The sequence below is a fragment of the Vicugna pacos genome, chromosome 14 (genome assembly GCF_048564905.1).
Source record: "Vicugna pacos chromosome 14, VicPac4, whole genome shotgun sequence".
Taxonomy (NCBI): domain Eukaryota; kingdom Metazoa; phylum Chordata; class Mammalia; order Artiodactyla; family Camelidae; genus Vicugna; species Vicugna pacos.
The window spans coordinates 62,397,211-62,410,686 of NC_133000.1; the positions used below are offsets into that span (position 1 = coordinate 62,397,211).

The 13,476-nt window shown below is 43.2% G+C and overlaps 1 protein-coding gene across 1 annotated transcript in view; it reads left to right on the top strand.

Annotated features, from left to right (window-relative positions):
- The window catches only part of HS6ST3 (heparan sulfate 6-O-sulfotransferase 3), a 576,822-nt gene extending 568,501 nt beyond the window's left edge, over positions 1–8,321 (top strand). The window contains exon 2 of the mRNA XM_006211000.4: positions 7,086–8,321. Within this exon, the coding sequence (XP_006211062.2) occupies positions 7,086–7,794 (709 nt within the window). The 3' untranslated portion in view covers positions 7,795–8,321. The remainder of the gene's footprint in view (positions 1–7,085) is intronic.
- The last annotated feature ends 5,155 nt before the right edge of the window (positions 8,322–13,476 follow it).

Sequence of the window (13,476 nt, forward strand, 5' to 3'; positions counted from 1 at the left end):
TCTGTCCTCGCCGATACTGACCATAATCCACTCTATTTCAGGATTTTAACAATGAAATGAGGGCAATTCTCTTGACTCAGAAATTCAACTCTAGTAATTTATTCTCTGCACTAATATTTATGGCTTAGGATGTTCACCATATTATTGTTTTTACTAGCCCCTCGCAAATAGAATCAGCTTAATTGTCCGAATCTGAGAGACTGGTCATATAAATTATGGTACATCTATAATTGGAATATTATGCTCTTATGGAAGGATATTAAATAAAGTGGAAAAAAATGTGTACCTTGTATTTTTAAGTTTAAAAGACACTTTAAAACTATAATATACATTATGATCTCAAATCTGTAAAAGAAAGAAATATATATTTACCTGTGGTTATAGCTGAGTGAAGTGATTCTATGTAATTTTTATCTTCTTCTTTTTTACGGTCCTACTTTGCTCCTATTTCCCATAATGGCATTTCTAGCGGGGGTTGGTGGTGTCGATGTAGTCCCCACAAGCAGTCACTGATCAGTGTAGTCAATGATTAAAAGACAAACAAGAAAGACCAGCTACCTCCAAAGTGTTCTCCGTTTAACGTTAACAGGTACACAGGTAAGAAAAGGGATACAGGTACCCTCTCCTGAGCAAAGCACTGTGGGCTTTCCTCTCCCCATTATCTTGCCAACTGAAAAGAGTCAAGATCTCTGGGTAATAAGTAAGATTGAAAATGCCTTAGTCAAAAAGGGTCTCGCTGCTTTGTAATGAGTCACTGTCAGGGAGGCAGGTTGGTGGGGGATGCATGGTAAGATAACGTGTGAGGTAAGATAATGACATGTGAATGTTTCCGTTTTCTCATCACAATACTGGACATCCTTGCAACCAATTGCTCTGACGCACACCATTGTCAGCCCCTAAAGTTCTTTATTACAATACTTAACAATCATCGTTCCCAATTTCCCATTTGCTTAACATCATTCTTAAATTCCTTAATTTGTTTTCAAGGCTCGAATAAAAGGCCTTTTCATCACTGTGTCAGAGGGCAGTCTGATTGCCAAGCTCTAAGTGCTGCGGTTCCCCTATCAGATACAGTATAGTGCAGATAATACTCTACTGAGATAATGAAGAATGGGCAGCCCATAATGAGTGCGCTAAAGAGAGTCAAGAAATTAATTCCATCCTGAGCATTTGGAAAATGACTCCTGCACACAGTACAGCAGGGTGGAGGGAGTGCTAAGTTTTGCTTTTTAAAAATGCACACATCCGCTTATGTTTAAGGTGGACCAGTCATCTGTGCCTACTCCCTGGTGAGGACCAAAGAGCTCCTCCACATGCCCCCAAGTCCACCTTACAATCACTCATGGTGCTCTTTGTAAGACGCTGAGCTTTGGCAAAACTTGATTATATGTAGGGCAAACTCATTTCAAAATCTATAGGGCAAGAGGAAGCAGGAGAAACTGATTACTTTCCATACATGTCACAAGGTCTAGACTAAGGGACATCATTAGCCTCGGCTACTTCTCTTGGCTAAGGCACCAGCAAGTTCAGTTTCCGGGGACAATCACCATAAGAATCCCTGAAACAACGGCTGATAAAATGTGTATATTTACTAATGCCACGAACATGGAGGAATTGAGCATCCATGATGTGTAAGGTCACATACCATGTGCTCTGGAGGATGAAGGGTGAGTAAGGCATAAAGCCAGTTTCAGGGATAAGACGTTCACTGGTCCCTGGAATGAAGATAAAAGAAGGAGCAGCACCTGTTTTGGGGTGGGGTGGGCTGCTGAGGACATCACAGAAGGCTGATGGGAGAAGTTCCTAGTTGAGCTGATTTTTATGAATGTTAGTTAGAACTGCAGAGTATGGAGATATTAATTGTGTGCCTTGATTTTACAAGGGTTAAGCTGCTGATGGAAGGAATGTACTTATTAAACCTCCCTGTGAACTTAGCATTTTGTAGGTTCTTTCACATGTGTTCTCATTCGGTAGGCCCGTCATAGCCTCATGCAATGAGTATTTTTTAATCACTGCAGGCAGAGTGATTCCAGGGACTTAAACTCCTCATATCATCATTTTGATGCATAGATCAGTGCTACCTCTTTTGCATCACAAGATTGAAAGAGAAGGGTTAGATGGAAGGGAAGAAGGGAATACCGAGGAGGAAAGGGTGGTTCAGAGGAAGCTGACAGTGAGGAAGGGGAGGAAGCAATGTCAGCTGGGGGTAGGATATTTCCAGAATCCATCCCTGATTCTTTCTCATCAGCACCCACAGTTTTCTGGGTTCTTCGCTGCTGGTCTGTCACCACAATTGTCTCCCCTGGTCCCTGCCTACTTTGATCCATCCTAAACTCTGTGGCTACATGAATCTTCCCAAATCAACATTTTTCCTAAGTTTGCAATTTACAAGTGCCTTCAGAGTCCACGACCATTTGGCCTCAGCATCCTGTTCTACTTACGTCTTTCATTCCTTTATCAAGCAAACATGTAGTGAGATGCACAACATGAACTTCCTGGTCCGTTAGGCCATTCTGTTCTCTGTACCTTCTTAAATCTTCTCTGTCTACTCCTTACCTCCATAACTTGCTAATCAATGCCTCTTTTTCTAATCCACCACCCTTCCACCTACACTACTTGAGGACATTTTATTCTTTTCTTGTTGTTTTTGTTCTTCACATTTCCTGTAGCTGCTCCTTACACATAATAAACCCTCAATAAGCATGTGTTAATTAAATGACTAGCTAATGAAAGAAATGAGCAATTGTACAATAAACTGCTTAGTGAAATACAGGTTCTTGAAACAGTGGGGAAGAAAACTACTAAGTACAACATTAAAAAGAAAGCCTCATTACTATTAATTATCTGTTGTATGAAATATTCTGCTTTTTACCCAAAGTCTACATTGACTGCCTCTTTCTGCATATCAACCATCACAGTCAAATGATGGATGTATTAGAAGATTATATGTCTTATTTACTCTTTTTACACATTTTGGACAATCAAAAAATTCAGATCGGTTTTTAGGGGAGAAAAGAAAGGCCTATTTATCAAAGGCAATATTCAACTTTGTTATTAAAATACATTTATTGCCTATGAAGGTCATTTCTTTTCCATAGCATCATTTATTGAATACCTGCAGTGAGCAGGACTTTGTGTGAGGTACTGTGGGCCATGAAGCCCAAGGTCCAGTTATCAAAAAGGAACTTAAAGGGTAGATGTGACCAAGACTTCCATGTGCAGTTAAAAGTGCAGTATAAGTCATGTAGTAAACCCAGGGAAGATGGAGACGAAGCTTGAGCCGGACCAGGGAAGATGAGTAGGATGCAAATGAGCAAAGGCAAAGGCAAAGGCAAAGGCTGAGTGAAGGCAGTCATGTCCTTGTGCTGGGTTTAGAATTTTGTAATAAGATCACCTTACAGCCAAGCAAGATACTGAAAAGTGTGTGTTCTGTGTCTTTGCACTTTAGTAAGCCGTGGTGGTCCCTATGATAATCATCAGTTAAAATGATCACTGAACTAACCAAGGCACCCCGTCCTCTACTGTTCCTGAGAACACAGGTCTTTGCCATCATTACCCTGGGGCCACAAGAATCACAATTCTAACGAGCTGCAATTGTTTTACAGATACTCTTAAAGGAGTAAGTCCAAACTCTCAATGAAACTGGTCGCAAATGGAGGACCTGCTGGCAGCATGCTGTCATTGACATAAAGTTATCTTGGGGATTGTGCTGGTCCAGGGAGACTGACAGAACAGTCCCTTAACTTGGTGGTTAGCATTTCTTCCACTTTACCAAAATCAGTGGGTGCCTGAGATCTCCTTGAGGACAATGTCTTGGTGATCTCAGAGTCCCCACTGCCTAGCCTCAGTATCTGGCCAATACGGGGGGCTCGATTAATATTTGGAGAATTAACAGGTGAATGAATGGATGGATGAAAAGGGGAAATAACAGTTTGCTTATTTATGTTTCCAAAGTCTGGAGAGAGTTTCAGTTAACCGCAAGGACAGGTATTTGAACAGATGCGATTCTGTCTCAGCTTAGGAGACTGAGTTAAAAGGCACAGGTGTTGACGAGGGTCTCTGCATGTGGCCACAGTGGCCTTTGCTTGTCCTTCTTCTCCAGTCTCTGTGTTGCCCCTCCGTTGTGCTGTCGAACTAATAAAGCTTGAGAAGGAAAGCTACAGATTTCAGTAGCACTGAGCCGTTTTGAGAATTTTCCTTACAAACTGAGTTGAGAGTTATGGGATCAGAAGAAGATGGTTTCTGTTGTCTGGGAGCTGGGAAGAGATTCCTGAACCTGGAGTGAACTTGTACACTGGGTGTGTGGCCTGGAGGTAGGCATCATTTCATCAATAATTTTGGCAGTCTTCCGTCTGATAGGAGAGAAGCAAATGAAAGTAGAGGGAAAAAATAGAGGTGAGAAAAAAATGACTTAATGAATCAAATTATAAGTGTTGTTCTTCAATAGTTAGGTGTTCTTCAACACTACTGTTTTATTTTTACTATTATTCTAACTTTCTGTTTTGACTGCTTTGCAGGATTCAGACAAACAAATGAAACATATATGAGAATATGGCTGATGAAAGAAAGACCTCAATGCTATTAGGCACTTGGTTCCAGAACTATAAGATGGGACAACTTTGTACGTCCTCAGAGAGAATATTGCACCAGGATGTTTTTGTGTCTTGATGTCAGAGTTAGCTTTAGTTACCAATGGACCTCTGACCTATTTAGCCAGTAGAAATTGCAGACATTTGGGACTTATCTTACTTATGTAAACATCACCCTAAAATTTGGCTAGTCTTTGTTAAATGGAGCATTACATTGAATAAAGTTAAATTTGAAACCAAGACCATTTTCAGTGTAAGCCAGTTTCAGTCAGCTTTGAGACCATGTGAATTCCAGTGGAAGGAAGGCACTGGGAACTCTATGGCCAATTAGTTTTCCCAAGTAAGACAAAAGCCTTCAGATACCAGCAGCAGGTTCCAGGAAAACTCCATACTACAAACCATTGTAATTCCCAGCCCTAAAATCCTCTAGCTCTTTTGATTATTTTAAGAATCTGGACTGTGTCTACATTTGAGACACATAAATGGGGTTGAGCCTTATCGATTGATTGTCATCATCTTTTTTGTTTAAATCCTTTTTTGTGTTTTCACTTTTGCCCAATTAACAGGGAAATGATAAATTTCCCCTTTGCGGTCTTATTTGACCAATCAAAGATCTCTCTGATTTAGAGTACCCTGTCCTGGCGTGTTTGTTATCCTTAACCCGCCTAAGTTACCACCATCATCATTGTGTTTATATACTTTATTATGCCATTGTTTTGTCCAATAAAAATCAGTCTCTGCTTGTAGAATTGAAATGAGCTTCAGCATAGGACCAAAGCAGGATTAATAATGATGTATCATATAATATTCAACCATAGTAATATCCACTCTGAGAAAAACTTTACTGTCAGCATTTCCATGTGGAGCCCAGAAACTCTGTCATTTTCTGTTTCTCCTACTGACCTTTTGGGAAATTTTCTTCTACTGATGGAATTGTCATCCTGTCACAGGGAAAGACAACAGAGCAATGTGAAATGGTGATTGGAAAAGCAACAGCTCAGGCTGCCTTGTCTGGGGTGGTTTCTGTACTTTTTTCCTCCTGATTTAAAGGGAAGCGAGTGTTACATAAAATTTTGAAATTTCTCAAGCACGTTTCAAACTGTCCGGCTAGACATTCAAAAATAATTGAATACGGTAAATATGCAGTTTTAAATATTTGAGTTCATCCATTTCTTTTTAAAAGCAGCATGAAAAACAGTGTACCTTTCAATTCCTTATTTTTGTGATTGCTTTTACTAGCTGTGCATCTTTCAGTCCAGTTTAGGTTGTCAAGAAAAGCCTGGTGTTCTTTTCAGAACTTTCCAGGACCGTTTTTGTCTGCCCATGGGGAGCTCTGTTACTTCTGGTGACAGAGGTGGGGTGGACAGCTGCTCAAAGGATGAGAAGCACTGTCCTTACTTTGAATCAATATTTGCTTTCCTCTAATGGCTAGTGCCATGTCTTTATCTGTTGACTTTTCCGGATCTCTTCTGGCCTCTTCACACCTCTCTTGCCCTTCTAAGCTAGAGGTACCCTGTCCTTCACGTGATCATTCTGAAGCTAACCATTTATAAAATATATCTCTTCCAACTTTACACTAGAGGTCATTAGATGAGGTGAGACCTGTGACTATAATAGCCACAGCACCTGACAATGAATAGGCATTCACTAAATAGTAGTTACATTTTTGTTTTTAAAATATCAATACAGTGCCCAAGGAAGCACAGAGGCTTTGAAATCAAATAGGTCTAAATTCGACTGCAGTTCAACCGGCAACTTGCTCTAGGATCTTGGGCTGAATTTTTCACCTTTCTTAGCTTTTGTGTTCTCAGCTTTTTTTTTTTTTTAAGTCATGATACAACCTATTTTACAAAGTTATGTCGAGAGTTATCTGTGCCAGAATCCATAAAGTGCCTAGCAGAGTTTCCAGTGCTCAGCAAATATTAGTCTCCACGCACAACACACCCTTCCCCAATCCCGCCCACCTCGCAACCCAGAATACCAGAGTAAACAGAAAGATTAAGGCGCCTTGGCTTCCAGCTGTGCTCTTTCTGGTCCCATGACTTTGGATAACTCATTTTAACCTCCTTGCCTATTTCCCTGTCAAATAGTCCCGGGTCTACCACAGAAGTTCATTTTAAGGATCAGATAAACCATTGAATGGGTAATAACTTTCAATAATCATGGTGGGTGCTCTTAATGTAAGGTATTGTTAATGCTGGTAGTAATTTACCAATGAATAATTGCTGAATGAAAGGAGGATCTATCCCCTCCACCCCAACCCTCCCCACATTGCAGCAGAAAGGAAAAGCCCAACAAATGGTCCTGAAAACCAGTTCATGAGAATTTATGGAAACATGCACACAGGGGAATGACAGGTGCAAACCCAGGCAAACATTGTCATGTAACCATTTGACAGAAGAGCCCATTGGTTCAGTGCTGTTATCAACCTACAGAGGTTTATAAACCAGAGTTATCGTTGTTGAGGACTGACGCTCTTCCTCTAATTTCTTGCAGGAATTTCTATTACATCACCATGTTGCGGGATCCAGTGTCTCGATACCTGAGCGAGTGGAAACACGTCCAGAGAGGGGCCACGTGGAAAACTTCCCTCCACATGTGTGATGGGAGAAGCCCCACCCCCGATGAGCTGCCGACCTGCTACCCTGGGGACGACTGGTCCGGGGTCAGCCTGCGGGAGTTCATGGACTGCACCTACAACCTGGCCAACAACCGCCAGGTGCGCATGCTGGCGGACCTCAGCCTGGTGGGCTGCTACAACTTGACTTTCATGAACGAGAGCGAGAGGAGCGCCATCCTGCTGCAGAGCGCCAAAAGCAACCTGAAGAACATGGCTTTCTTCGGGCTCACGGAATTCCAGAGGAAGACACAGTTTCTCTTTGAGAGGACATTCAACCTCAAGTTCATCTCCCCCTTCACGCAGTTCAACATCACGCGGGCTTCCAACGTGGAAATCAACGAGGGCGCCCGCCAGCGCATCGAGGAGCTGAACTTCCTGGACATGCAGCTGTACGAGTACGCGAAGGACCTCTTCCAGCAGCGCTACCACCGCACCAAGCAGCTAGAGCACCAGAGGGACCGGCAGAAGAGACGGGAGGAGCGGAGGCTGCAGCGGGAGCACCGCGGCCACCGGTGGCCCAAACGGGAGGGGAACCCAGAGGGGGCGGTCACGGAGGACTACAACAGCCAGGTGGTGAGATGGTGACCCCCTGCCCTCTCCTCCCCCGGGACGGGGAGGACGAGCAGGTGCACTGGCCTACCTTGGAGAATGCTGGCCCAAGCTGAGGACATCTGGCTGTAGGTGGCTTGATTTGGACACCTGCTTCCTCTTTGTCGTCACCTTTATCCAGCTGGAGATGATCCGTCTTGTTCTTTTTTCCCTGACGCTTTTCAATCCGCGATGTTAAGTAGGGTCAGAATGTGTTCAATAATAGACCACTTTAGAAGGTCAAGGGGAGACGCAGCACAAAGAAAAGAGTCCTTGGAATCTCTTTTGCAGCAGCATAGGTTAGAGTTTGGGCAGCTGGAACCCACCAGGGCACACATGAAAAGCCTAATTATGGCCTGGATGTTCTGCTGAAACTGGTCTGTTGGTACTGTGTCTGTAATGGAGATACTGCTGTGTAAAGAGAAAGGAAAAGAAGGCTTTTTCAGCCCTTAGATGAGGTTTAACGCCAGCTGTTGCTTGGCCGTTGGCTCTCATCTTTGAACTCTATTTCAATGTGGTTTTAATCATAAGTAGTGTAACGTGTTTTGTTGCTAAGGTTGTTTTTCAACAAGATGACCCTACTACTGGCCGTCACTGGAGACTCACATCCCATGCATCTTAGCTCTAAGTCATGCCTTCTCCCCTATCTTTTAGGGAACAGCTATTGGATTGAGGACAGGGGTGCCTGTGGCCCCAGGGAAATTAACATTGGTAGGGACATTCAGGAGAAACCGTCCTTATCAATGAATGCCTAGAGAAATCAGCCTTTACCATTTTATTTTCAGTGCAAGGAATGAATGATAAATCAAGAGGAAAAAAAGCAGGAGGATTACTATATGCCTAACCTTTCCAGTCTGGCTACAGAACCTTAGTTTCTGAGGACTATTTCAGAGCTTTACCTCTTTGGAACAGTCATCTTCTTTGATACGGTTATGCCAAGTTTGAAACTCTGCTATCACAGAGGAAAAGACGTTTAAAAATAATTTGGTCTGAAGAATAGGAGTTTGGCCAGCATGTATACAAACCATAGTCAAGATCACTAAATAAAAATACAGCTCTGGGGAAGGGGATAGCTCAGTAGTAGAGCACATGCCTAGCATGCATGAGGCCCTGGGTTCCAGCCTCAGTATATCTAATAAATAAATAAATAAATAAATAAATAAATAAATAAATAAATAAATAAATAAATACACAAACCTGATTACACTCCCCCCAAAATAGGTCTGATTGGGGCCATGAGACATGGAACACAGCGGGGTGGTTATCCCGGGTGCTTAGAAAGACCCTACCTCCCAACATGTTAAATATCTCTCGCCTGATAACTTTTTTTGATCTCTCCTGTTGTCAGGCTGTGGCCACCGCCACTACCTCAGGCTAGAGAGCATATAAAACAGAACCAGAAAATGTGCTGCGTTGCCAAGTGCTTCTTACTCTCACCATTTCCCAGTCACAGCTACAGTAACACAAAAGTTTTTGAATAATAAAGGAAGAAGTACGGTAGAGGGGGATAGAGAGCCCTTGCCAAGCATTTAGTAGGAGATCAGAGTGAGTAGAAAGTTTCACAACAGATTGATCTGATCAATCCCTTCGAGAAGCTGAAGGCAAAATGAGTAAAACCCGTAAATCAGATTGAAAAGCCTATTTCATTGATATCCAGCATGTTTGATGTTTAAGCCAGCTTTACATAAGCCACGTCTCAGCCTCCAGAATACTCTCTCTGGGGTTGAGAGTTAATCAACCCACTAGCATTCGTGGAGTGCTTGTCTGTACAGAGGGGAGCCTGGTGTCTCCATCAAAGAGAGATCTGGAGAAGAGGCTCAGATGACTCTTACACTACCCTTGGCTTCCGCTGTCCCGGGAGGAAAGGCGTTACTGGGACGTTCTTTGTGGCAGGAACTTGGGGAGACCCTTTTCATACCTCAAATCTATTCACAAAAAGGTAGATATTGTTAGCCCCAATTTCATAGATAAGGAAAGTGAAACCTGCAGACACTCAGTAGCTTCCTCAGGGGTGTGAGTTAGGTCTGGCTGACTGCAAAGTGCAAGCTCTTTTTCCTCCATCATGTTTTCCATATGGGATAAACGCTTCCTGCCAATCATGCAAGAAGCCACCTGTTATTGCCCAGAAGGATTTGTCTCTAACCACGTGGGTGACACAACTGTGACAACACCGAGCGAGCAGGGACCCAGAGCCATGTTACCCTGGCTCAGCCCAGCCTCCTCCAGATCACTGACCCAGCAAGGAGCTGAGAGATTGATGACTTCATAGGCAGTTGTAATTTTTGAGTCATATACGGAGTGAGTTAAAGGGGCCAGGTAAACATTGCTTCTTAGTTGGTAGAGATTAGGTTCACAAAACATCAGTGTTCCCCTTCCTGGCGATTTGTTTCTGAGGTAGAGAAGGAAGGAGGATTGCAGCTGGAATTAATGAGCGGAATTCTCTCTGTCTTCTCGTTTTGACGGTAGGATCTAACGCTGCCTAGAATGGCAGGGCTGCAAATTATCTTTCTGCCTGCCACTGTGAAACACGCACGCACGCTCACACACACATACACACACGCACGCACAATAGCAATCCAGTGTTTTGTCATGTGGAAAATCAAAACAAGTTCGAAAGCGTTCAGATTGTTTCTTTTAAACTCACTTTACATTTTTGGCAGGGAATTCATGCATAGCTGAGACTTGGAGGCAGCCTCTGCTAACTTCACACTGTTCCTTGGGCACCTCGGGATTTATATCAAAAGGCTTTCTGCAGCCTTGCTGCTGAAGGCGTGATGTATGGGGCTCCACTTGAGACCCGACATCAGGATGTTCAGAGAAGAAACCATCTCTTGGTATTGGCCTGAGGCCAGTGCTGAGCAAATTAAAAAGACCTACACGGGCTTCCGCCCTGGTATCATTTCATTCTAAAGCAGCTCGTTCGTCCTATCCCCTGGGGTCCTGTGTTGATAGAAATGAAGAGGTGGGGGTACAGTTTGTTCTCTGAAAATTGACTGCACACTTCCATGCCAAGTGATGTTTGGGGAAGTGATGTCAGCAGAAGGCATCTGGACCTAAGGATCAGGAAGCCAGTAGCCTTAATACCCAAAGCCAAATCAGTTGCAGATACATTAGTGTGAAATCCAAGAAGAGCCCCCCCCCCCAATTTTTAAATCCCTAAGGATTCTACATCCTGTTTACTCCTACGACTCCCAGGTAGACCTTCCTTTCCTTTTCTTGGCAGTCGCAGCTCCAGTAACCAGACTGAGATGAGGTATCTGTCTGTCTGTTCAAATTATTATTAAGGACTAAGATACATACTATATATTATGTTTCCTTTTAATTTTTTGGCAATCTGCTCTTGGAAAATAGAGAAAAACCTGCCCTGAGCAGTATTTGAATACTCTTTCTAATCATTGATAACATTAGCAATCAGTGTTAGGCAACAGTTAAGGATATCATATATGTTATTTAAAAATTATAAAAATCTGTTCCTTATCATCTAAAGGAGGTCACTTTGTCAGAAATAGTTTGATCAAAGGTTTGAAATATGAGTACAAAAGTCTGACGAGAGATAATATGAATATGGGGAAGATGATCTACTCCACAGACTAAGCAAGGAGGTTAACAAAGATCATTCAAAAATGAAGTCCATTAGGTAGGATTCCCATTAGGCTGTTTCAACAGAGCAACTCGAAACAACAGTGACTTCAAAAGACTGAAGCAATTGCCTTCCTACTTAAAAGACACACTGGTCTGGTATGTGACATTACCAGAATCCCAGGACCTCTCTCCTTGCTCTTCAGTCCTAATATGCAGCTACCATCTCATGCTCCAAGATGACTGCTGCAGTTCCTGCCATCTCATTTTCATCTAAGACACCCGAGAGGAAGTGGAGGGAGGCTGCACATAGCCCTTCCAGTCACATCTCATGGGCTAGAACCTAGCCACTAGACACATCTAGCTGCAGAGAAGGCCTGGAAATGTCATCATTATTGGTTGCCATGTGCCTTGATAAATGTAAGGGTTCTATTACTAAAGAAACAATGTGAAAATTAGTACAGATCAAAACTATCAGTCTTTGACACAAAAGGGAGTTGAAAAATATTTCAAGTGCTTTTCAATGTCATCTATTTCGTCATCTATTTTGCAAAGGCTAAAATGAAAATTCATAACTTTGTATAGGATTTAATGCTTTTCAAAACATTTTTACATCTAGTGTCTCACCTGATCTTCGCTACATTCTTGTATGTTAAATAGGACCTCTATTCATTAATCCCATTCGATAGTTTGATGCGGAGATTCAGATGTTGAAAGATTTCCCAAAGAGTCTAGTTTATTAACAAGACAGTTGCTCAGAGCCCCAGTCTTTTGACTTCATACTTTCTACTACTTTTTATTGCCCATCATTAGTACTGGGACTGGGATTTGCAAGAATATGAAATCTAATTCCTTATTGGTGTGTATCTCCCCTTACCTTCCCATGGAACTGCAGTGACTTAGAAAATGCCAAGAAGACAGGGAGAGTTGATTCTGGACTCCCTGCCTCCAGGAAGGGAGCCTCTTATTAGGAGTGAAGTGTCCAGGAAACACAAGCACTCAAACACCTCTGCTTGGAGGTTCACCCCACCCAATCCAAACACTGTTTCACAATTCCTTAGGGCAGCTCAGTGGTGGAAATATTTAGAATCAGTAGCAGCCTAAATAGAGGAGCTTAAAAGGGGGGTTAATAGAACCCCTGCTACAAAAAAAAAATTCCTTCCTTCTCCACTTCTTCCCCAGGTCCCTGGAATTTTATCATCAACTTACTGCTTTGGTTCTTAAAAGTTTGATTTGGTGTTAAATGGATCCCTTTCTACATTTGCCAGGGAGAGGAATTGCTCTAAGTTGTCATAGGCTAGCATCTCCACACAGAGGGTTTATCTGATTCCTCTGCAACCCTGACCCCCAGGGGAGAAGCAGTGCCCGTGTCACGGGGTCCTGCAGAGGTGGGGCGGGGAGAGGAAGGGAAGCGATGGAGGAAAGTAGGACTTCTAAAATGGAAGCGGGTCTTTCAAAGGTGGAAAGATGAGGAATTAAATATGTGCCAGGGAATACTGAAAATAGAAGAGTGAGTCATACAGTTTCTGTCCTCAAGAACAAGGGCCCTCTGGAGACAGCAGACTGTGATTCTTTTGGCCGTTGAAAAGAGCAGGAAAAGGCACGAAGCTCATGAGACAGGACCAGAGCGCTGGGATGGGTTTAGGGACTGAACTGGGGTTGGGTCAAAGAGAAAGCTGGGTCAGACTTAGGCAAAGAACACTCTGATCTGACCACAGCTGTGTCTCTAAGGCTTTTCTTTTCCATAGTCCTTGTGCCTCTACTGGTCACAAGAGCTCCAGCTGAAAGTCTGCAGGTCGTATCAGGCTGGCTGAGTCTGATGACTCTGCCCATTTGGGCCGCCTCCGGGGAGCCTGCAAAGGTTCTTTCTCCAAGGCACTTCCAACTTTCCTTCTAACCCCCTCCTTCCATCCCTACTGGACATAGCCTGCTGTTCACTTAACCACATTCACCTGGACACAGCCAAACGAATGCCCTGGAACTCTGAAGTAGCCCCTCTGGGCCAGTGGGCAGGCTCTGAGGCCTGTGCGTTTTGTAGCCTAATGGATGGAATGCACATGGACCCATCGTCACAACACACTGATAGGACCAACCTACCCT